This window comes from Mus musculus, chromosome 15, assembly GCF_000001635.26.
Source record: "Mus musculus strain C57BL/6J chromosome 15, GRCm38.p6 C57BL/6J".
NCBI lineage: Eukaryota > Metazoa > Chordata > Mammalia > Rodentia > Muridae > Mus > Mus musculus.
The window spans coordinates 80,459,669-80,485,057 of NC_000081.6; the positions used below are offsets into that span (position 1 = coordinate 80,459,669).

Below are 25,389 nucleotides of genomic sequence, written 5' to 3' on the forward strand. Positions count from 1 at the left end.
CCTCGAACTCAGAAATCTGCCTACTTCTACCTCCCAAGTGCTGCGATTACAGGCATGCACCACCACTGCCTGGCCCCACAGTTGTTCTTAACCATGGGTTGGGACTCCTTCCAGGTCACATATCAGATATCCCGCACACCAGATATTTACATTATGATTCATAACAATAGGGAAATTACAGTTATGAAGTAGCAATGAGATAATGCTATGGTTGAGGGCCCACACAACATGCAGAACTGCATTAAAGAGTCGCAGCGTTAGGAAGGCCAAGAGCCGTGTCCGCCGTGTCCCGGTACTTAACTTTGTGTTCCTGTCAGCAACACCCAGGGACTTGTCTGAGTGCGGTTCTTTCCCAGGCTCCAGGTGTTTGTGACTAGGAACCAGCGCATCCTCCTCTAGCCACCTCCCTGTGGCTTTTGTGCCACCACTGAGTGACAGCCAGTGCTGGGCTCCAGCTCTGCTCTGCAGGCTCTGTGCCTGTGAAAAGCCACTCAGCGCTAATTGCTGCACACCAGCTCCCTTTTGTTTCCAAACACTTTGCAGCTGCATCGCACCCTTCAATCTGCTCCTGGGGCTCCCCTCCACTGCCCCTTCTCTGGCTCCCCACAGAAGCGACGTGGGCATCCTGTTAGCATCCATCCTCTTTGTGTAGCGAATAGTGCAATAAGATACAGTAAGCGGCTGTGTTTTAAAAGCTGGTCGTGTGATACACACAGGCCAGTTGTCAGCTGCTCCAAGACAGCACTGACGAATTCATTCCAAATGCCGATGTGTTATCTTTAACCATTTATACTATAAATGCAGAAGACTTGCTAATTAAGAGACAATCGCTTTCCATTTAAATGGCATTTAGAACTGTGCTGCAAAGATGAAAAAAATGTATATTTCCAGGAATATTAGGATGCTGCGCGAGCATACATGTGTTTATCTGGAGCAGCAGGCCCTCAATGCCCAGACATATTCCCCTTTCATTCCCGAATTCATCTCTTTCAGTGTTTCTGATGGTGTACAGTGACTTCCAAGTGAATAATACAAACGAGCTAAAGTACTGTCATCCCCCTCCCTTAAGAAATGTAACATTCTATATGTTTGCAGAGGATTTATCTATGCTCTTAAAAGCAGAAACAACTAGAATGTCTACTGATTTATCAATGGGTCAGTAGCCTGTCACCTGCACAATGAAAAACCATCTTGTCATGAAGGATGGACTGACGCACACTACAACACTCAAAGTATGCTGAGAGAACGTAGCTCACAGGGCCTCATAGGGGATGGTGGTTGGTGGTGTCCAGAAAAGGCAGCATACCGGCATAGAGAGGTTTGGTAAGGCCAGCAGCTGGAGAAGGATTAGAAAGAGCATGCTCACCGGCACAGGGCTTTCTGAGGCAAGGAAAGTGTTCTGGAATGTGGGCAGCTGCACAACTCTGGGAAGATATAACATGCACTAAAATATATGCTTACGTGTGTCATGCATGCATTAGCACATGTGTGCATGTGTCATTTTCTGAGTCAGGGTCTCTCACTGAACCTGCAGCTCACCAATCAGCCTCGGCTGGCAGGCCAGGGAGCCCTGGAGATCCTCCTGTCTCTGTTGCCCCAGTGTTGAGATTACAGCTGAAGGCTGCCATACCTGGCTTTTTACACTGATGCTGGGGATTTGAACTCAGGTCCTTCCGCTTGTGCGGCAGGCAGGCAGGTGTTCTTACCCACGAACCATCTCCCCAGCCCCACACGTCCTCACTTTTTAAAGGGAATGTTTTTGGTTTTGTTTTTTTCTGGCTCTGAAGGCTTTTACAGTTCAGAGTCTGCTGTGCCTGCTTGGTTATCTCGCCAGCAGAGGTGAACCCACAGAGAACTGCACAGAACTGTTGGCTAAAGACAGGAACTTCCACTCTTGAGGCCAGAGCACACACCACTGCTGTCCTGCATCAGTGCAGCTGTGTACCTCTAAGAGACTATGCAGCAGGCAGCTGTGACTTGAGAGCAGGGGGTGAACCGGTCATTCCTTGTCTGTTTAGGCTGATAAGGAAACATAATGACAGGAAACAGTAAGCTGTCTGAGCTACAGAGAGTAACAAAATCAAAGCTAGGGGAGGCAGTGGGCTGCCCAGGGGTCCCTCTTCAGGACCAAGGGCCAGAAGGAGCTGACACTGAGAAGAGTACTGAGGTGTGCAGGTGGCGCCTCCACCTATACAACATCACCGAGACAGGCATGTGCAAGTGCGTTTGAATTTGTTCAATTTACTTCACTCCAATGAGTTAGTGATGTCAGGCTAGGACCCTTCATATAAACACTTCGGAAAGTCAGAAGAGCTTCCTTATTCTCCATCAGCCCTAGTGTAGTCTTTGGACACCCAGAATCATTTCCCGAATTTCTCCATGGCTGTGACCTTCAGCCACCTGAAACACGTGAATATTCAGAACTGCCCTGCTCTCAAGTCTGGGTTCTCAGATTGCCTTACTTCTCACTCCCATCTCATCACCCTTCAGCATTCACAGGAGCCCCGCTGAGGCTGCAGGACCAGTGGCCCCTCTGTGCTTTCCCCCACTATTCACAGTCTCCTTTCTCCTCAGATTTCCCATGCTCCGCCCCTGTGCTTTCTGAAGCCCCGCCCCTGTGCTTTCTGAAGCCCCGCCCCTGTGCTTTCTGCCTCATCTCATTCCTTTGCTGTAAGGACAAGATGTCGAACACTGTGGTCTCCAGCGCTGTGTGGCTTGGGTGGCATTTACTGTCCTTTACTGCCACAGTAGCACAAAAGCTCCCGAAGCCTGTCTGTAGGGCAGTCGGGCTGCATGCCTTGCACTCTCTTCCCCAGCACAGTTTGCAGCCAGAGGCGCTCTCCTGCTGGCCTCTCCCGACCCTGTGAGAGTGAATTCTCCATCTCTTTCATCCTGCACCCAGGCTGCAGTTCCTAGAGACCCGGGCTCTGTGAAGCAGAGGGCATGGGTGTCTGCTCCTACAGGACCAGTGTTCCCTCAGCTTCTTCTGCCAAGAGGCACTCTTCATGTCTCTAACCACGCCAAACCCTCTTCTAGGCTCTGCAGAAGTCTTCGGTTACTTTATTGCTGCCGTGACCCATCAAGAGAGGAAGGGTTACTTTGGACCACAGTTCAGTAGCACATCATGGTGGGGAGACCATGAGGCCAGGAACACAAGGCAGCTGGCATTGTATACCTAGTCAGGAAGCAGAGAGCCTTGGATGCTGGTGCTCTGCTCAGCCCCTGAAATGCTGCAGCCCACAGCAGGGTGGGTCTTTCCACTTCAATTAACCTGATCTATAAAGTCCCTCATAGACCAGAGGTCTGTCTCCTGGGTGATTCTAGATCCTGTCAAGTTGCCACCACAGGTGCCCCCACACCTATCCCCCTGCCTCATTACCCCCATCTTCCTATTCCTCTACCCCCTGGCAAGAAGGAACTAAGGTTGGAACTTAGGAAGCAGGCTATATAGAGGCTTTCAGCTTCAAAACAGCAAGCAGACCCCAGGGGAACAGCCTCTTGCCTGCACAAAGACACTTCTGTTTCTTTCTGGGCTCTGGACCCAGGTCCATCTTCCAGGGACATGTCTCACTGGGACCCCTGGCTACCTCCCTGCACCTCCTCCTCTGCAGTCTTTAGTTGCTCTGCATTAGAATAACTGTGAGTTCTAGTCTGAACTAGAATTACTAAGTGGTTAGGAGCTCTCAGAGTGGGTGTTGGGAACCAAGCTTAGGTCCTCGGTAACAGTAGTACGGGTGCCTAACTGCTGAGCCATCTCTCTAGCCCTCAAGTTCAATCTGCTTAACTACCTACCCTTCAGTCTCCTGTCCCTCTGACCTAATGCACCAGTGTCCCCTTCTATATTTCTGTGACCCTGCACCATTTCTGTTATCTAAGCTGCTTTTAGCTGACTTACGAACACTAACACCTGCTGTGTACAGGTGCTGTGCCTGGAGCTGGTGGCACAGCCACACACTGGACAGGCAGGGACGCTACTTACATTCTAGCTGGGGCAGAGTGTGCCCAATGAGTCTATAAGTAGCTGATGTTTAGTAAGAGCAACCGAAGGCTTTATGGGAGACAGAGGGGAGATCATGAGCCGAAGCATCTAAATCCCAAGGGCACATGTTTGGGACGCTCTTGGAAGGATAGACAGGGGCGAATGGAGCAGGGGTGACTGGGGCAGGGGTGGGCAGGTGAACGCCAGCGAGAGGGAACTGCATCAGAGGATGAAACAAGAAGTATCTGACAAGAGAACACAGGCTGCTGAGAGGCAGAAACCTGGCTGCTCAGGGCTTGGAAGGCGATTTGTTCTTTTTGTGAAAAATGTGGTAATCAATCCACAGCTGAATGTCTGCTTCCTGGGGACTGAGCCGGAGCTTTCCAGAATCTCTGTGCTCAGTTACATCTCGGTACCGTTCCACAGTGAGAATGGCTTTTTCTAGGAGGAAGGTATTGTGAGGGCTAGTTTTATGTCAACTTGACACAAGCTAGAGTTATCTGAAAGCAGGGACCCTCTATTGAGAAAATGCCTCCGTACGTTCTGACTGTCAGGCACCTTCTCAATTAGTGATTCCTAGGGGAGGACCTAGCCCACTGTGGGTGGTGCCAGCCCTGGGCTGGTGGTCCTGGGTTCTATAAGAAAGCATGCTGAGCAAGCCATGGGTAGCAACGCCATTAAGAAATACTCTTTTATGGCTTCTGCCTCAGCTCTTGCCTCCAGGTTCCTGCCCTGACTTCCCACTGTGATGGATGGTTACCTGGAAGTGTAAGATGAAATAAACCCTTTCATTCTCAAGCTGCTTTTGGTCATGGTGCTCCATTACAGAGACAGAAACCCCAACCACGACAGGTGTGTATCTGTGTATCGTCTGAGAAGGCATGAGAAGGACACCAACAGAGAGATCCTGAGGGTGAGGAGCCCACTGCGGGCGTGCAGCTCTAAGCACATGTGCATCTGAGCAGCAGGAGCAGAGACTGCACGTCTGAGTATCAAGTCCCCCACAGAAGGCGTGGCTTTTATGAACTCCATGTAGCAGAGCCATTATTATCTGCCCCACAGAGAGGCCGAGTGTCTCGCTCAGTTACTATACTGTGAGAGGCAGGGAAACTGGGATCATAAACCCAGACGGTCTGGCTCTGGAGCCAGCGCTGTCACAGAAGTGCTTCCAGCCTATTAGGAGCCTTCTTTAGGTTTCCTGGTGAGGTTTAAAGGGCTTGGTTTAGTCTCCAGTCTCCCCAGCACTGAGAAATCTGCCATCGTTCTTTATATCAAATTCAGTGTCTCTTCTGTCAGGGCTCTCTGGGCTGTTGAGATGGCTCAGTGGGCAAGGTACCTGTGCCAAGCTCGATGAGCTGAGTCCTATCCCTGGGACCCACACAGTGCAAAAGGAGAATTCTGCAGTCTGTCCTCTGACCTCCATAACTGAGCTGTGCCACATCCACACATCCACACATCCACACATCCACATCCATGACAGATAGATAGATAGACAGACAGACAGGCAGATACAATAACTTGAAAGAAGTAACCAACACAAACATAATTTAATGCTAACTTAGTAACAGAGATTTTTTAACAATTTGCAGTAAGTGTAAAATTTATCAATGTCACATAAATATATTATCTATCTCTCCATCTATCATCTACCTACCCATCTTTCTCCTCTATTAACAAAATTGGAAAAAGAAATTAAGGTCCAAATTAATTTTTAAAGAAATCAAATATAGATTATAAGTAAGAGTCAGGGAAGAAACGGAGCAGGAGATTGAGCACCACTGCGGTACTGCAGGACAGATTAATTCTGTTGCTATTCAGCCGGTCATCCTGACTGACGGCCAGGGCCTCCCACCCAGGGCCTGCACTCCAACAGCTGTAAACGTTTCACACTATAAAACCAATGCTCCTGTCCCCTCACATTCATGCACTATGATATCTTGCTTCATGATGTATCTTGAATGGTTCTGCTTTGGCCTCTTTTACATACATGCTTTCTGTTTCCAATGGAGAGTAATGTAAGAACCAACTGGTCAACTTCTAAGCCGCCTTCTACCCACAAAAGCCTTCTGGGGCTGCACTAAGTCAGCAGAGCAACACACAGACAGACGGCATCTTGGCAACACACAGACAGACGGCATCTTGGCCAGTGACGCTGACTGGATTGGGTAGAGCACCTGCCCATTTGCTCAGGCCCTCAGCTGCTCTCAGAAACAGTACATAGTTTTCTGGGCAGGGGCTGCTTTACTCTTTCTGTGACATGGTCTCATGTACCCCAGGATAGCCTCTACTAAGTAGCTGAGGAGGATCTTGAACTTCTGACCTGTCCGTACCTCCCCAGGGCTGGGATTATCAGTGTGTGCCCCATGCCTGGTTTATGCAGGGTTCAGGATGGAACCCAGGGCTTCCTACATCCTACCAACTGGGTCACACCCCAGATCTCAATGTAAGATTTTTTAAAGTGCTACTTATGCAAATGATACTGTTCCTTTGCTTTTTGTTATTTTAAAAAATACTCTGTGTGTGTGTGTGTGTGTGTGTGTGTGTGTGTGTGTGTACACGCACACTTGCACCCAAAGAGGCCAAAAGATGGCATTGGGTGCCCTGGAGCTAGAGTCACAGGCATCTGGGAACTACCCAATAAGAGTTCTGGAAAGGAAACTTTGGCCCTCTACAAGGGAAGTGCAGAATTTAACTATAAAGCCATCTCTCCAGTCCCTTTAATTCTAACTTCTAACTGTCCACAGTTGGTGAGCAGTAATACGATTTCCATTTTGTCTGGAGATAGACCCCTGCTCTATTGCCCAGGCAGCCCCTGAGCAGCACCTGGCTGTCATTTATTTTATATGGTGACCTTCTGTCCTTTCGGGGGTGTGTGTGTGAATTTTCTACATAAAGAATCATATTGTCATTGGACAAAGGCAATGCTCTCTTTTCCTTTCCAGTATTCATGCCCTCTATCTCTTCTTATGGCCTACTTGCCGCACCAAGCCCTCTCACACACCACTGAATAAAAGTGGTGTCGGAACGCACACAGCCTCCTTCTGAAGCAGACAGAACAGCACTGGCTCTTTCATCATTAATTATGTCTGCAGCCCAGTTTTTAAATACGCTTCTTATCAGCTTTGAGGGAAGTTCCTTTTTATTCCTAATTTGCTTACATTTTTTATAATCATAATTGAATGTACAATTGTATCAATTCTCTACACGAATCAAGACAATTATATCATTTTAAATCTTATTCTATTAATGTGGTGAATTGCCCAGATTCATTTTCAAACGTCAAGGCAATGCCACAGCTCTGGGAAGAAGCCCCTGGGTCATGGCACATTGGCACTTTTCAGGCTTGGTGGACTCTATTTGCTAACACCTTAAGACTTTCTGCATCTGATGTTCATCTATGTTGTTCTCTAATTTACTTTTCTTGCATTGTTTGTTGGACCTGGGTAGCAGATTAGCCATCTGCATGAAGCGATGGGTGATGCTCTGTCAGTGTCCAGGAAGAACAGGTGCAAGACTGATGTTCCGCCTTCCTTAGAGTTTGCCAGGAAACTACATGGGACTGAGTCACTGTTTCTAAGACGTTTCTGGTAACATACTAATATATATATGTATATATATATATTATACACACGCATATATATGTGTGTGTGTGTATATTTGTGTCTGTATGCATTTCCCTAATATATATGTGCCTTTAACATAGGCATACAAATGCATATATTATAACACACACCTTTCATATGGAAACATACACACACATGCACATGAATCTCTCATTTATCTATGACTTGATAAATAAATAAAAAGGTCATCTCAGGTCAGTTTCTGCATTTACCAGCTTATCCATCTCAACTAAGGAGCCACACCCATTGATAATATAATACTCTATTATAATCCCTTGAAGTTGGTATTTATAGGATCTTCTCTATCACCCCTCCCCACACCCCACTCCCCATGGCTGGGGATTAAACCTGGGGCTCAAGCAGGCCAAGCACATGTCCTACCACTGAGCTACATCCTCACTCCCCGTTACTGTCTTTCTTATTATCAATCATTGTTGGAAGTATTCCTCATTTAACCTTCAGTTTCTTCTTTGTCTCATAGATAACACTTAGGGTTCTTCTGAGAATTTTATTATCACTTCTAACTTAATCTCGTACCTGGAGAACATCCACTTCAAGGTTTGGGTTTTTAAAAGTTATTGCTAGATTTTACATTTGTGTGTGTGAGGGTGCACTTGAGTGTGGGGCCTATGCACTAGAGTGTGTATTTACAAGGAGGCCAGAGGCTGACGTGGGGTGTCTTTATCGTTCCTCACTTGAGATTTTGAGCCAGGACACTTTGCTGAACTTGGAATTTGCCAACTCACTAGTCTAGCTAGGCATTTTGTCCAGGGGACTCCCATCTTTCCTCCCTAGCCTGGGACCTAAGGGCCTGACACGCCCAGCTCTGTGTGGTTGCTGGAGATAAAATTCATGTCCTTGGGCTCCCACAGCAGACATCACATTACTGTTTAGGCTGTCATCAGCTCCACTAATTTATTCCATTTGTTTGATTTTTATCCTTCTTTCTTTAAAAAATATTTATTTACTATGTATACAGCGTTCTGCCTTCATATATGCCTGCAGGCCAGAAAAGGGCATCGGATCCCATTACAGATGGTGCTGGAAACTGAACTCAGGACCTCTGGAAGAGCAGCTGGTGTTCTTAACTGCTGAGCCATTTCTCCAGTCCTTTTCTTTCTTTTGTATTAAATATAGCTTTAGTATTCTAAATTAATTTTCTTTCTTTCTTCTTTCTCTTTAGTGCTGGGGACAAAACCTGGGGCTTTCTGCACCCTTGGCAAGTGCTCTCTCCTGGGCTAGATCCCCAGCGCTTAGTTTTATAAGACAAGGTCTTGCTATATTCCCAGGCTGACCTTTCAACTCTCTGTCCTTTGGCCTCTGTCTCTGCCTCTGCTGGGTTACAGGTTTGGACCACCACCCCCAGAACCACATTTTCTCCTTTCCTTTTTTTTTTTTTTTAAAGACTTACTATTCTAAACAATGTGTGTAAGTATGCCTGTGTGTGAGTGTGTGCACATGGGTGCGGGCACTCATGGAGACCAGAGGGAAGTTAAGACTACCAGCAGCTGTGAGCCACCGATGTGGATGCTGAAACCCCTGCTGAGCCACCTTGCCAGCCTACACTCTCTGTTTTCAAAATGCGATTAAATACATGTTTACCCTTCTATGAGTCAGGGTTAATACTGCAGTGTTCTGTGTAAACTGTGGACTTCATTAATGGTGCCGTCTCACGAACTCCATGTTCTCTAGGCTGTGATGTTACATTATTTCTCTATGTGTTTTAAACACAAAAATATAGAATTATATTTTTGCATGTATATTTTCTACATGTTCTTTTTCGACGAGAAGAAAAATAATATTTTATATTTACTCAGCTATCATCATTTCCAAGACATCATTTTTGTAGATTCAAGTTATAGTATGGTTTCCTGTTTGTATAAAATTTCTCTCAAATTTTTATAGATTTTTTAATAGATTTCTTGATTATGAGTTAAGTTTCTGTCTTTGAACACTTTTTTCATTTATTTAAATTTTTTTTAGATATGGAATTTCTGACTGATAGGTTTTGTCTTCTGATCTGTGAGCTGGCCTCTTGCTGTTTCTCAGAGCTCCTGACGGAAGCTGAGGCAGCGTCCACACCGCCAGCATCCACGTGTGATTTTTGTATGAACACAACTCTTTCTCTCACTGCTTTTAAACCTTGCCCGTGGGGTCCACGTGTTTAGTGATGACAATCCTGGGCATAGTTTTCTTTGTATTTATTCTGTTTGAACATTTTCAGTCTGGGAGCTTATTCTAGCCATACATTTAGGAGGCTGGGACCAGGATCTCTTCACATAATGTTTCTGCCTTCTCTACTTTCTTTGTCTTCTGGGACTCCTGTCACACCAGCGTCAGACTGCCTGGTAAGCTCCTGCAGGCTGTCTCCCTCTACTTATTTACCTCCCGTTTTCCAGATTAGGTAATTCCTGTTGATGTATCTTCAAATTCAGTTAGTTTTCCCTCCTTCATTTGCAGTCTACCGCTAAAGCCATCCAGTGAGTTGGTCATTTCAATTCATTTCCATCTCTGCTCCGTTACGTTTTTATAGTGTTGTCTTCTGAGACTGTCCTCTCTGTGCATCCATTTCGACACTTTAAAGTCCTGGAATACAATATTTCCTTGTTTGTTGCTACAGTGCCCTGCTGTTTTAGCAAGGCTACCTTCACACTCACTATGTGGTCTAGACTAGCCTTGAACTCACTATCCTCTGGACCTAGCCTCATGAGTGCTGCATAGCCAACATGTGTTCCCCAGCATGCCAGGATACTTTCTTGAATACAGTTTTAATGGCTGCCTCATGAACTCGTCTGCTAATCCCAGTATCTCTGTCATCATGGCCAACTTCTAGAAACTTCTTTCATGTCTTCCTTATGGCTCACATTTTCCTATTTCTTCAAATGTCTGGAATTTATTTATTTATTTATTTATTTATGTGTATATGTGTGTTGGCGCGTGCATGCGTGCGCGTTCGTGCATGTGAATGTGGGTGTCTGTGAGTATAAAAGAGATCACTGGAGCCCTTGCAGCTGGAGCTACAGGCTGCTGTGAGGTACCCAATGGAGCTGCTGGACACTGATCTTAGGCCCTCTGTAAGAGCGCCACATTCTCTTAAGCACCAAGCCAACCCTCCAGCTCCATGCCAGGCATTTAAAAACACTGAAGTATATGTTTGTAGAGCCTCTTGGTTCTATGACAGTCCTCCAGAGACTACTTTCATTCCTGTAGGCAGATAACTTGCCTGACTCTTCAAACGGTTAGCCACAAAGTGGACAGAAGCTAAAGGCTTTCTTTCCTTTCTTTTGGTTTCCCGCAGGGCTTGGAGGGTACTCTGTACAGTGTACCAAGGGGTACACTGCAGTCCCACTGTGAGTTTAGTTAGTAATTAGCCAAAGATTTGGGCAGAGTTTATGGGTTCAGCCATCTCAGTCTTCCCTAAGATTTCCTTCACACCACACTAATGCTCTGTTCACTGAATTCTCCCCTGTTGCTCTACCAGGGATTTCATACACATGGTCTAAGCTGCATGTGGCCACACATAGCTGAGGACATGCATGAATCCAGCCCAATTAAAGATCATGAATTTACTTAACATATGAGAGTTCTGTGAGTTTTTCTGGTGTATTGGGGCACATTGTGTGAAGGTGTGGCTCTGTGTATTCAATTGTTAATTCTGTACTGGCAGAGAGCTAAATTCTGGCAGAATCTTGGTATTGTTATTTCTATGGCCCATCACTGGTCTCATATTTTATATATATTTATCCTTCCTCACATAAAGAACTAAGGGCCACCAGGCAGTGGTGGCGTACACCTTTAATCCCAGCACTTGGGAGGCAGAGGCAGGTGGATTTCTGAATTAGAGGCCAGCCTGGCCTACAAAGTGAGTTCCAGGACAGCCAGAGCTATACAGAGAAACCCCCCTGTCTCGAAAAACAAAAACAAACAAACAAACAAACAAAGAACTAAGGGCCAATAGCTGGACAGAAAGTAGAGGCTGGATCCTCTGGGCAGAGAGAGTGATGCTAGAAGAAACAAGACATGGGAGATTCCAAGGACAGACCAGGGAGGGGCTGAGAGGCAGAGCTGTCCACACGGCAGGACATAGTGCCAAGATTAGTCCGGTTAGAGTATCTGGGAGACTGCCCTAGCTGAAAGGCCTATGTTTTTAAATATTGAAAAGCCTCTGTGTCATTATATTGCTGATGGCTCCGGCCTTGGTTCTTGTGTGTAAACTTTGTAGGTAACAGTGTTGTGTGACAGTATCAAAGGCTGGGCGTTCCTGCTGGACCACATGGAGTAGCATATACTCAGGGGCTTCATTTCAGGACTCTATTCTTCAACTTTAAATTTTCCTCTGAGCCTTTATGCAACATGGATAGAAATGACTTGATGGAAAATTTCCATCAAAAATTATAGCAGCTTTCACAAAAAAGCCTGTCTTCTAGATGCCAAATGGAGCCCGAGGCAGTCACTGTGTTCTAGACTATGTGAATTTTCTGCATGAAGGACAGTGCTGTGTCTAGTGTTGTCCTTCTTAGAGTGTAGCTCTGAGTGTAGAGCCTGTCAGGTCCCCAGGGCCTAGCTGAACAAGAGAGGAGCATCTGCCCGGATGCTGGCTGTCTCCTGGCGTCAGACGGTCATCAGAGGCTCCGCTTAGCTGTTGGTCTCTAAGAAACTCCCCACTCCCCCGCTTTAGTTTCTTCCTTGCTGAGAACACACAGCTCTGCAGCATGCACTTGCAGAGACAAAGAATTCCTTTCCTGTGGTTTCTTGTTCCCTCGCTGGCCCTGAGTCACTTTGGGCTTTGAGATACTTTGGAACCCCAAACTCAAACTGTGTCCAAAGCCCAGTGAGGCTGGGGCCCCACTTCTTACCCAAGGAGGGGAATGACTGAGGTCAACAGGACTCATCAGAATGCTCTTCTCCCTGGGTGCAGACTCACTGCATTTCTCCTTTAGAGAGGCTTTTGATAAACACGCTTTGAGTAATGTTTCAGCTTTAATATTATTAGAGGTGTGTCAGAACATGATCCAAGGATAGAGCTGTGAGAATTCTGAGTGCTTGTGAGAACACTCCAAGAAAACAAGATGGGAGTCTGACGACCCCAGCTTCTTCAGAACATGGATTGTCCTTGGAATGTCATTTGTGCTCCTCCCAGGTGCAGTGGACAGGAGTGGGTTTATCTCAGATTACTTTTTATTGCTCACTGTTGTTATTCAATTAACTGTTGTTATTCAATTAACTGCCTCTATGAAAAACATGCTTTCGTTGGTCCTTGTGGTTGTACACTGAACTCATGTGATTCTCTTTAACCCTTAGAGTACAAATTGTCCGATGCTCTGAGTAAAGTTGGTTATTGCATGAGACTTTGGTCCCACTCATTTATCGGCTCCATTCTCCCAGGTTCCACAGCCTTTAGACTGGTACTAAGAGGTGGGATTAGAAGGTCTATATCGACTTCACTGTAACCCTAGCAGAGGACAGTAACCCTTCTCAGAGGACAGTCAAGTCAGAGGCCAGCAAGCATAGTGCTAGGTGGCTTCCTCGGCAGGCAGTCTGAAGGAAAGCGAATTTGAGGACAAAACAAAGATTCATTTTTAAAATTACATTTTATTTGTTATCCATCCATCCATCCATCTACCCATCCATCCTTCTGTGTGTGTGCGTACACATTTGAGTCACAGTGAACTTGAAAGCCAAAAGAGAACGTGCTGAGTAGCAGGTGCTCTGCTTCCTGTGTGGGATCCTGGGGGTCAAACTCACATCATCACCTCCTGAGCCATCTTGCCAACCCTAAGACTCAGTTTTACTACCTTTAGGTCAATACCAAAAAGGTTTATATCTGAAATCTCGCTTTCAAAGAGATTCTTCTGTTGTTCGCTACCCTTGACACCAAGATCAATTCATTTAACCCCTGCACGCTGCTTCCACCGTTTTTATTAATATGTAGGTTTTTATTAATGTGTAGGTTTATTTATTAATATGTAGGCTGCCAATATTTTTGTTTATATGCATTTTTAATTTGTGTTTGAAGCAGTTTAAAAGACTTATGTTAAAATCTTTGAATTTATATGAGTTGGTAAGCATTACCATACAGAATCACCATCAAAACCACCACTTTGTTTTTGAAAAATTCACACACAAACAGTTTTTTTTTTAACCAATTAACTTTGAAAAAGAAAACATAATTGCACAATGCAAGATTTAATAGCTGGCAGTCAACAGCTGGGCTTGATCCTCTATCACAATCAATACCACATGCAGCCCACTCCATTCCGTTTTGTTTTACACAAGGGCTCATTGCACAGCCCTGCTTCCCTTGAACTCTATCCCCAGCCTTGGCTCCAGAGTGCTGGGGTAACAGGTATGTCCTGCTATGCCCAGCTCCTTGATGTTTCTATAAAGACAGAGAAAGGACATCGTCCCTTGCCCCATTGATGCAAATAGTATAGAGCCTTAAAGAATGTATACACAGCTGTGCACACATGTGCCAGTACACATAAAAAAGCCCCATGTCTTTTGCACACAATCCCTTCATGAGTTACCTACATGTCTAACTGGAAGCCTCAGGTAATGCCAGTAACATCTAATTTGGTTTACACAGAAATTTTTAGAACTGAAGGTAATATATTCGATCAAGTACTTGCTTGAATTATCTGCAACTATGAGAGAGACACAAGACTACCCAAGAAATCCTTCAGTGGTGCATGTAATGCAATAGAATTGACAGAGACTGAGAGGAGAGAAGACAGGGACAGAAGGAGAGAGGCCACACAATGCCTCTGCAGAGCATCTCACCTGCTTCACTGGCTTGTTTCGGGGTCCACTCACCCCGCATGGCTAAAGGCTTGAGACACACATCTTCCATCTGGCAGATGCTGAACTGTGCAGGTGTCTGGAGGTCCTGACTGGTCTCATTCAGTGGGCTAATGGTTTTGAATGTGGGTGAGACGTAGAGTGTTTCCACAGAGGACTGGGTGTGGAATATGGACTCAGACTTGGACATCCGCAAAGCCAGGCTGACGAACTCATCTTTACCTGATGGCCAGAATGCTGGTAAAGGTGTTGGCATTTCAAAGCTTTTTGCAGCCATCTGCTTTTCCTGAGGAGTTTGTGGGGGACTTTCTGTGATAGTATTTGCAATGGCACTCTCCAATTTCTTGCCTAAACTTACACTTGTCTGCATCGATGGGTTTTTTTCTGGGGGAGTAGACACAGCTTCTGTAAAATAGCAAGTAACCCCAAATTAAAACCGAAACATTCCATTTAAAATCCATTTTAATAAATAGGATCTTTCCTATTTAGTCCTCTGCTTTCCTGCTAGGCTGGTATGTTCTATTTCAAGTACCCTGGAGCTATAACTGATGCCTTAGTCATTTGGTAGCTGCCTTCTCTCTCCTTCTTTCAGTGGTACTAAAACACAAGGCACGGAAATTTTCAAATAATGTCCCTTTCAGTATTTCTCCCTTCACCCACTGATCTGCCTCTGAGCCACTATATTTTTAGTACCTTCAAACCTTCATCCTTTACAAGATAAAATAGACACAATATGTATCACTCTATCCTTAGGAAACCCTGCGTCTCTCCCAGGAGGCACATCTGAAGCACTTCATGGGGCAGCATCCTTTTAGTGAATCTCTTGTCTGTGTGAGGACAACAGACACTCTTCCAGAGCTGCTCTGACGGCTCCTACAATGTAAACGTTCTGTCCATTCTGTCAGTAGCTACTAGCACACAGTAGCACCATGGGAGCCTGGGACCAACTGGGCATCATGAACAGAAGCGGCTGAAGCAGGGTAAGGAACCAAAACCGCAGGTGAACCTAGGCTGTGACCACTGCCTGATCCCACACATCTGGGGCCTGGACTGAATTTCTAGATAGGACCAGCTCCCGACCCCCTGTGTGAGGGGCTGTTCTCAGAGAGTCTCATCCTAACTTGGATATGCAAAGGAGGAAAATTATTTCTTAAGAGATTGATGAAATGAGAAGCATAACATAGTGAGAAGAGCATGTGTATTCTCTGGCCCCTCCTCCAGGGAGAAGGATGTGCTGACTGTGAGTTCACTGTTAGGTGATTCTCTACAACAGCAAGTGCACCATGTAACTCGCCAGAACGAACACACGGCCCTCAGGGCTTTCGGGGGCTGGAGAGAAGCTTGTTATTGTAGTTGCTTCATTGTCATTGTGCAGCTCGGCCCAGTTCATGTGTGGTCACTCAGCAAAGATGCCTGAGAACACAGAACCAAAGCTGGATGCTGGAGGCTACTGTCTACGTTTTCACACCTCTCCAAACAAGTTTGCTGACCTATCTGCACAAGTGGGTGGGAGGTCCAAGGACAGGAAACACATCTGGATATACACTTGCCCTTGGTTGGATGTAGGTGGGAGGTATGCAGGCAGGAAGTGTATCAGGATATATGCTTGCCCCTGATTGGACCTGATGGGAAACATGGTGGCCTTGTGGTACTTTTGCCTTTTTAAGCCCCTGCGAAACATGACTTGTGGCCATTCCCTGGGAACCCAAGTATAGACCTGGCCAGAGTTCATCCTCCTGGCCAGTATTTAATCAAAGCTTGCTTCAAAGTTGGCTTTAAATTGTGGTAGTGGCCTTATTCTCAACCAGTGGGATTAATAAAACCCAGAACCAAGACCAACCAATGGAGGAGGAAAAGGTTAAGACTTTTCCCTTTAAGGCAAAAATTTTCCAGTTAATGTCCTTGTTCATCAATACTTTCTATTCAAACAAAGACATTTTTTTGAGGGAGCACATTTCAAATTCATCAGATGCTCTGGGTAAGATCAGCGATGAGAGTGTGGTAGATCCTAGTTATCACTCTGGGAAGGACCTGCCTGTTAACCTCATCCCCAGCAAACAAGGCCAACCCCTCACTGTTATGGACACTGGAACCAGGATGACCAAGGCTAACCTTGGCACTATTGCCAGTCTAGCCCCAAGGCCGTCGTGGAGGCTTTGCAGGCTGGAGCAGATGTCTCCATGGCTGGCCAGTTTGCTGTTGCCTTTTACTCTGCCTGTTTTGTTGCTGATGACGTGATTGTGTACACCTGGAAGTCCTTAGCAGAGCCATCATTCACAGTGAAGGCTGACACTGCGAACCAACAGGCCATGGGACAAAGGTTGCTTTACATGCGAAAGGAAACCAAGCCAGAGTGTCTGGAGGAAAGGAGGAGAGAGGAGGTTGTGGAGAGACATTCCCAGTTTACTGGCTGCCCCATTATTCTCTTTGTGGAGAAGAAATGAGAGAAGGAAGTCAGTAATGATGAGGCTGAAGAAAAAGGAGATAAAGAGCAAGAGAGAGAAAAAAGAAGAAATAGAAGATGTCTGGTTCTGAGGAGAAAGGAGAAAAGGGTAGTGACAACAAGAAGAAGAAGATTAAGGAAAAGTACATTGATCAAGAACTAAGTGAAACAAAACCTGTTTGGACCAGACATCCTGACGAAGAATATGGTGAGGCCTGCAAGAGCCTACGAGGCGGTCGGGAAGACCATGTTGTGGTAAAGCATTGTCTGTTGAAGGAGAACTGGAATTCCCAGCCCTTCTCTTGTCCCAAGACACATTGCTTGTCATCTCTTTGGAAACAGAAAGAAAAAGGGCCATCAAGTGGCACGTACACAGTTTTCATCACGGGTAACTGTGAGGAGTTAGTTCCTGAGTGTCTGAATTGCATTACAACACTGGTGGGTTCTGAGGCTCTCCCTCTAAATATTGTCCATGAAATGTTGCAGCAAAGCAAAAATCTGCAAGTTATCAGAAAGAATTTGTTCAAGAAATGCTTAGAACTATTCGCTGAACTGGAAAGGTAAAGAGAACTACAAAAGGCTTTATGAGCAGGTCTCAAAACTGTAAAGCTTGGAATTTAGGAAGACTCAAAATCGAAGAAACTGGCAGAGCTGTCGTGATGCTACACATCTGCTTGTGGGGAAGTGGTGCTTCCTCCCAAGGACTGCTGCCCCAGAACGAAGGGAAACCAGAAGTGCGTCCACTTTATCTCAGCTGAGACCAAGGACCAAGTCGCTAACTTGGCTTTCATGGAACATCTCTGACGCCGTGGTTTAGAAGTGACCCACGCGACTGAGCCCACTGATGAGTATGTGTGCACAGCTGAGGGCTAGGGAGAGACTGTAGTGTCAGTTACCAAAGAAGGCCTGGAACTCGTAGAAGACTAAGAAGAGTCAAAGAAAACAGAAAGAGAAAAAGACAAAGTTTGAAGAACCTCTGCAAAAGTATGAACGACATCTTGGAGGGAAGGTCGGAAGGGTCAGAGCGATTGGTGGCATCCCCAAGTGGTCTCATCACAGTACATGTGGGTGAACAGCAAACACAAAAGAATCAAGAAAGCTCAAGCCCTCAAAGAGAACTCAACAATGGGTGACACGGCAGCACGGAAATGACCGGACCGCTCCATTGTTGAAACCTTATGGCACAGGCTGACAGAATGGCAGGTTTGTGAAGGATCAGGTCATCTTGCTGTATGAGCTGGACTCCTGACTTCTGGCTTCACTCTGGAAGATACCTAGACAAAGAGAACAGGATCTACAGGGTGAGCAAGCTTGGTCTGGGAACTGATGAAGACGACCTCACTTTGGTCGAAGCCAGTGCTGCTATAGCTGAAGAAATGCTCACCCTCGGAGGAGACGAGGACACAGCGAGCATGGGAGAAGTAGACGAAGAGTCAGCAGAAGAACCACGTGCTCAGTGCTTATTTCATTCCCTGATGATGCGTCTTCAAGGAGTTTTGTTTATTTTTGTTAACATTTTGCTAGCATCTGTGTGGCATGAAAATTAAGGGGAGATAAACTTTCCTTCTGCTTCTTCTTTTTTTTTTTTTTTTTTTTTTTTTTGAGACAGGGTTTCTCTGTGTAGCCCTGGCTGTCCTGGAACTCACTTTGTAGACCAGGCTGGCCTTGAACTCAGAAATCTGCCTGCCTCTGCCTCCCAAGTGCTGGGACTAAAGGCGTGTGCCACCATCGCCCAGCTCCTTCTACTTATATCATGAGACTGTAGGCTTGTTTCAAGAGGCGGTAGAATGTTTGTTTTAAGATGTAATGTAACCAATTGTTAACTTTGTGATCTGAACTATTTAAGCTGTTGAGCTGGATTCCTTAGTAGACCAAATCACCTGTCACTGAAGTGTTCTAAGACATAGCTTCACATTTAAAAGGGAAAAAAATTGTTAAGACACCTTGAGTGCCAACTTTGAGAATCCATTTTTTTTTAAGTTTTCATACTCTGTAGTTAATTCTGTATATACTAGTCTTAGAAGAATACAAACTGAAACAACTTGACAGGAATTTCCTACAAGGCTTGTTTTCCAAAGTAAAGTACCAAGAACAAAATCCTAAGCTTCCCTAAGTCTTGTAACTCAACGATACTTATGAATGGAAATATAGTGTCCAGTCATATTCTGATTTAAAAGGTAAATAAATATTACATATTAGTATGTAATATATTGTTATATTATATAATTTGTATTATATATGGTCGTGTATATGTCTATCTATAGATAGAGATTTATATTGTTTTCCATTACTTTTGGGGGGTTTGAGACAATGTCTGACTCTGTAGTTGAATATGACCTAGAATTCAAAGTCCTCCTGTCAGTCTCTTGAGTGCTGTGATTCTAGCCTTCTACTGCAATGTCTGCCTTCTTGTATCTTTGAAAATTCAACTCAAGTACCACTGTCTCTTCAATGCCTGCCCTGGCCCTTCTGTCTTTGCCTTGTCTTACTATGCCCTCCACTACCGAAGACTGGATGGAGCCTGATGAACAACTGAAACACTGCACTCCTTCACTCTCGCCTCATCCCAGTCGGTTCCATCACCTCAAGTTGTCTCAGTCCCAGCACCCAGCAGTGCCAGTCCCGGAGGATGCACTCAATCAATGTCTTTTCAATGGAAAGAAAAACCCAGACCCAAGAACCAATGAGAAGGTAATGCTTCTGTTTTCTAAATTTAGCACAGTTTAACAACTTCATACTAATGGGAGGAAACAGAAAATTGGTGGATGAAAATAATCTCTTCTGAAATATTACTAATTAGCATGTGACCCAGTTATATTTAGTTGGTAAAAGGTTTTGTTAGAAGTACTAATATATCCTAGTAGGAAACCAGAGTTATGGTATTTCAGAATGCATGTATATGTTACTATATTTGCTTTAAAGTACTATTTAAGAGGGATTTTATTTAAATATTTCCCTTGACACTCCATTGTATTTGAGAAAAATGTTTTGCTCTTTATGTAATGAAATTATTTCCAAATGCAGCGGTATGTAAACCAGGACAGCCCAGGATGGAAATCGCTTTCCCTTGAAAATATCTTAAGAATACTCAACACAAGTATCAGCATTTGCATGGGTAGAGACTAGATGCCATGTTAGTACTTAGTACAAAAGCTAAAGATTAACCACAGGCTTAAGAGTGAATGAGATGGCGGGGCAGAGGCTCATGATGTAAGCTCTGTCTGGCACCTGGGGTTTGGCGGCAGGAAAATCAAGGCCAACCTGGGCTACATGACACCCTACCTCAAAGAACCAAAGTAAATAAATATTTTTAAAATTCAACAACATCTCAGACCAAAGTCCTTCTATTTTTATCAATCCCTTTCAGTCTAGAAGGAAGACTGCAAACTGGTTACTTGGACTTTTATTAAAATTAGTAAGTTGGGTGGTTTGTTTTTTTTAAAAAACTCTGTTGGGAAATGAACTTAGGGTCTTGTCTATGCTAGGCAAGCACTCGTCTACTGAGCTGTACCCTCAGCCCCACACTGGTAATGGATTCAGTGAACGGAACACTTCGATATAAAAAGAGCACAATGATGGCTAGGGATACAGCTCAGTTGGCAGAATGCTTGAAAAACTGATTTCAAATGTACAGCATATTATCTTAAAAAGAAAAACATTTGCTTGAGCAGAAGATAGAACTGTTCTGAAGAGTCTACATACAGTAAGGCAGCCGGTTCTACCCCGTCCTTCTACGCAACATGCCAACTTACTTTTCTATAGCCATTGCTCTAGTTGTTTATAGTTTGTATGTGGAAGCCCCTCCTATGCCAGCCACCAACTGCATCCCACAGCTTCGGCTCTCCATGGTTACCTGCCACACACCCAGAAACGACCTACAGCCCTGTTCTCAGGCTGACTCCAGTCCTGCTCCTGGCGTCTTGCCTACCAGCTAACCTTCCTCCTTTCCTGGTTTAAACCCTACCAACCCCACAAGACCCATCCCAAACAATTACTGCTTCTAGAAGCTATTTCCATGGACAACACTTCACCCTAATCCTTGCCTTTTCTGAAATGATAAAGTGCCTCTAAGAAGTCACTGTTTTACTTAATTACACACAATATAGTGCCAATCATATATGAAGTTCCTGTGTTCTGACCTCACAGCCTTCAGGATGCTTTTGCATAGAGAAGAAACCCAAAGGTCTGTTAAATTTAGTCCCTAATGTGCCTCTCCCTGACATCAGCTTCACATGCCATCAAAGCATACTGTATGTGAAACTGAGAATCAAGAATGCTCAATCAAGCAACACTTTGCGGGCTGGGATTTGGCTCAGGGGTCGAGTGTTTGTCTAGTACGAGGGAAGCTCTGTGTCTGATAGCAAGGACCATGAAAAATACCAAGGCAGGGATGGGGGAAAGACCGGAGTGAGCACTGGAGGGAGAGGAATGGCCAGCTAATTGATACCTGCTATTTACCGTGGGCTGTAGTAAGGCTCTGGAGAGACACTAGGTAGGCCAATCATCCAGCAATACAAATACAGTAAAAATTCAGAGCAGAGGAGAAAGACAGGAGAGAGCCCGAGTAAATGGAACGTCAGCAAAGAAAGAAGGCTGTAACCAGCATCCACGTGCCAACAGCAGGGCAGGCATAAGCCATGTAGTGTTATCAGTTATTAGTGAGTGGTGGAAAGGGGAGAGGCTCCATCCAGAAAGCCAGGAGAAAGCCAGGCCTGTGGGCCTCTTGCCTGATGTGCAGGAGTTGGGAGGAAGGAAACAGAAATCGCAGGGCACTTTCAGAGGCTTGTTCCTTAGTCACCTTGGTGGAACTTTGCTCTCCTCCTATTCTTTGGGCAGCCTTCCCATTGTCTTCTGTGGCACTCTTTTCCTCTGAAGTGTCACCAGTATATTCTTGACACTTCTCTTTTTCTGACCACAATGAGGTGTCATCTGCTGCTGGCCTCAGTTAGAACTAGGGTGGTCTGTCTGCAGTCCACTCACGTTTTTAACCTGGTCTCTGCTGAGCTCTGCCGCTCCCCATCCTGACCTCCTGTCCTTCATATCTACTTTACCTCTGTGGACATCCCCATCAATTTCCCTCACACTACAGTCTCTGGATCTTCCTGCTTGGTCCACTCCACACAGCGCACCAGAGTGACTGGTCGGTCCTCTAACTATCTAACGCAGTTTACACCTCTGCATGATTAAGTGTATCACTACCCTTGGAAAACCATGGCTCAGCGATGCTTTCCTGTCCTCACACTCCACGCCCCTCTTTTTGGGTGGGTGTCCCTTAGAGGGGCCCTTGCCTTGCTTATGAACATGTCTCAGCCTGCAGGACTCTCTCCCACTCTAACAAAGACAATTTAATTCTTCAAGGCCCAATCCAATTTCTTACTTGGTAAAATTTTTTTTTAACTTTTCAAGTTAAAATGAATCTGTTTTCCTTACTCATTATTGCATAATGAATGCTGTATATGAATCCTGCTTTTTCTTTAGCCAACCTCATTATTTCAAATGTATCCATTCATTCGACAAACATGTATTAAGTATGGAGATATGTCAGACAGCATCCTAAGCTCAGAGATCACAGCACTAACCAAATGTGTTGTTTCTAACTCGGTCTAACTCCTTGTGTACAGATCTGCCACCTCCAGTATAATGACACTCCTTAGAGTGTAAACCCTATTGAACTGGTAGAATGTCTGATAGTCATTGCTGTCCCCAACGATCTGGTCACTAACAAAATCATCTGTAGGGCCAGGGAAGGAAGAAAGGATATCCCGATGCAGTCCTTTGATACACATGACCTGGAGACGCCCAGATATCCAGGGGCTTATTCAGGATCAGGCAGGATTCAAGGGCAGAAGGATTAGATGAAAGACTCATGAATTTAACATTCTTCTGCCTGGGGGACCGAGGAAGGGACAGGACGTTGGTAGACCCAGCCGCACTCAGGAGCTTCTCCTTTACTCAATCCTATGCCCAGAATACATGCGTGAGCCCATAACTGCCTCACGCCTCAGCTCTACCTCAGGATCACTTTGTTTATCCAGAGGATACAGGGCATGTGAACAGGATCAAGCTGGTTCATCTGTGTCTGAGCCTGTTTATCATTTCCTGGGAAGAAGGTTTGGGGGAAGATGAAGGGGGGCCAGCGTTCAGGGATGCTCTTCTAAAGCTCTCAGAACGTGAGGGCTCTGCTGGAGTACGGTATGGCACTGATCCTGCCTTTCTATATTTGAACACAAATATGTGGTTGCTCCGAAAGGCGTCCCAATCCTTTCCAGGAGAGAATTTCTGTGAATTCCACTGAAAAGGCAGGGAGGGGTTCTGAGTGAATTAATTTGTTTTTTGCCTGGCTTTATCTGGTTTCTCATTTTCTCTCAATTTAAACCTGAATGTCAGAGCTTTCTCTCCAGCATCTCTCCAGCTGACTCCTCAATAGGAGACTCAGTATTAAATCATGAGACTGCACCAGCCTGCCTTAGTCACCTGCCAATATACCTGATTAATACAATATGGAACCCTGAAACCCAGTTGTCTTAGGCTTGATAGTTATCCTTCAGGACAGTGCGTTCTCTGTGGAAGACACCAGGCTGTGATTTTTACACAGACTAATACGAACATGCCAGGAAAAAAAAAAAAAAAAAAAAAAAAAAAAAAAAAAAAAACAAACAAACCCAGCAAACTGTCTCTGTGCCAGAGAGCCAGCCTGCTCATTGGGTCAGGAAGGGTTAGACCAGTGGAGTTCTTGGCCAGTGTAAGATCACCTGACAGCCTTCAGGTTGGTTGAGTGAAGAGGCTCTGCTGACAGACAGGAACGCCCCCCCATCCCCGCTCACACCCCCTTTTCATTTTTCAGCAGTTCTATGGGCTTGTTCTAGGGACTATAATCATTGCCTGTTATTATGTATTTGTTATTATAAATCTAATAATGGGCGTTCTACTTCAACAGAGCCAGCACTGTGCTCCGTTCTCTTGTTGGTCTGACGCATAGGATCCAATTACAGCTACAAAGGAGAGCACTGGCAGACATGACTGAAGATGGATGCCAAGATACAGCTTTCTGTAGTTTAAAAAGGCGTAACTGAAGGATTTTTCCCCTTTTAGTAATTAAGTTAATCAGAGGAAACAGGATGTGAAGATAATAATGAGGTCGTTTTGCTAAGAGGCCACAGCTACAAATTATTAACACAGGAGTGATTTAAACTGCTTACTAATATATTGGTTTAAAATAGGCAGGCTATTCACCTAAAATGCATATTGAATGTAAAAGTTAAATCATATGCATGACACACAAAAAACTTAGTGGTTTTTTTTTTGTTTTGTTTTGTTTTTAGTGGTGCATGCACAAAATCCTAAATAATTATAAATAGGAACAGCTAGTGGCTCCTTAGGGTCTGTGCTAAGTGTGGAAGAGTTGCACGACCCATCCAGTGGTGCTACAACTACAACCAAGTATGGAAAAAGAAACATGGTGGGCACTGTAGCCCCGCGACTCACAGATGCATGGACTGCTGCTTCAGGAAGCCTGGCGCAGTGGCTCAACCCTAACAAGGAGATAGAGACTGGAACATACAGAAAAAGGCTTCTGAAAAGCTTCACGTGGGGCAGCTAACAGCCTCCATGGCATGAAAATGGATTGTAATCATGGATGATAAAATAGGCACAGAGTGCTCATTACCAAGTTTCAGGTCACAGCTAAGGTTCACCAGTGATAAAAACTCACATCCCTTCCCTAGACTGCAGGCCTAGAAAGGAGGATGCAGGCCTTTGCGAGGCTGGTGATCAGTGCCAGCCCATCTCACAGTCCGTGTCTCTAAGGATCCAGCGAGATGAAAGCTGGTATCTGCCACGTAAAGGTCACCCTGTGCTTCGAGCACACCTCGGCCCTGGGAGATAAGCAGGTACGAGGCAGTGACCGGAAGACTGACGGTGACAAATGATGACTCCAGGAGAGGGAAAATTAAACTAAATTGGGTCAGAGGTTTAATTCTAGCCAGAATTAAATTATTTTAGACTACAAAATACTTTAAATGGAGGTTGGCCCAGGGGAAACACTCACAGGTCCAGAGAGCAGTCATTAGGAGCCAGCTGTGGCAGTGTCATGGCTCTCCCCGGAAGTGAGCAGAGCATGAACAAGCCCTGCTCTTGCAGACCTCGGGTATGGTGCGTGGCCTGTGCCCACAGGTCCTCAGCAGCGGCTTCTGGGACACAGAGAAGGGTGCACTCAGGAAGACCGGGATGAGACACAGAGTGGGAACTCTCCTATGTTTTCCCACTTAGGCATGCAGCCCAAGAATTAACTTTTTTACTTCAACAGCAAGCGAACATCTTGGGTAGGTTTATAGCATAGCAACCAGCCTTTAAATACCATTTCTACTGTGAATGAAGAAGAAATGCTGGTTCTTAAGACGCATGACTGCATCTTATTCAAAATACGCCGAGACCGCCATTAAAGCCATCAGCATTCTCCCGAGAGCACACCCCTCTGGGACCACCTCACTGACTTACAGAGACAATGCAAACCGACCCCCTCCCCTAGACAGACTGCTGCACGACCG

The 25,389-nt window shown here is 45.3% G+C and overlaps 1 protein-coding gene and 1 pseudogene across 8 annotated transcripts in view; one reads left to right on the forward strand and one right to left on the reverse strand.

Annotated features, from left to right (window-relative positions):
• Positions 1–25,389, reverse strand: part of Enthd1 (ENTH domain containing 1) — a 113,469-nt gene that overhangs the window by 7,954 nt on the left and 80,126 nt on the right. For 5 of the 8 annotated variants that reach the window (XM_030248626.1, XM_006521134.3, XM_017316685.2 and 2 more), the window contains one exon: positions 14,383–14,805. The exons of 1 other annotated variant lie outside the window; for it this stretch is intronic. In XM_030248626.1, coding sequence (XP_030104486.1) covers positions 14,383–14,805 — 423 coding nt within the window. Of the gene's footprint in view, positions 1–13,800; positions 13,982–14,382; positions 14,806–25,389 lie in introns of those variants that run through there. 2 more of the 8 variants (XM_017316688.1, XM_017316686.1) reach the window with 2 other exon arrangements.
• Gm19141 (predicted gene, 19141) lies at positions 16,249–18,270 on the forward strand (annotated as a pseudogene).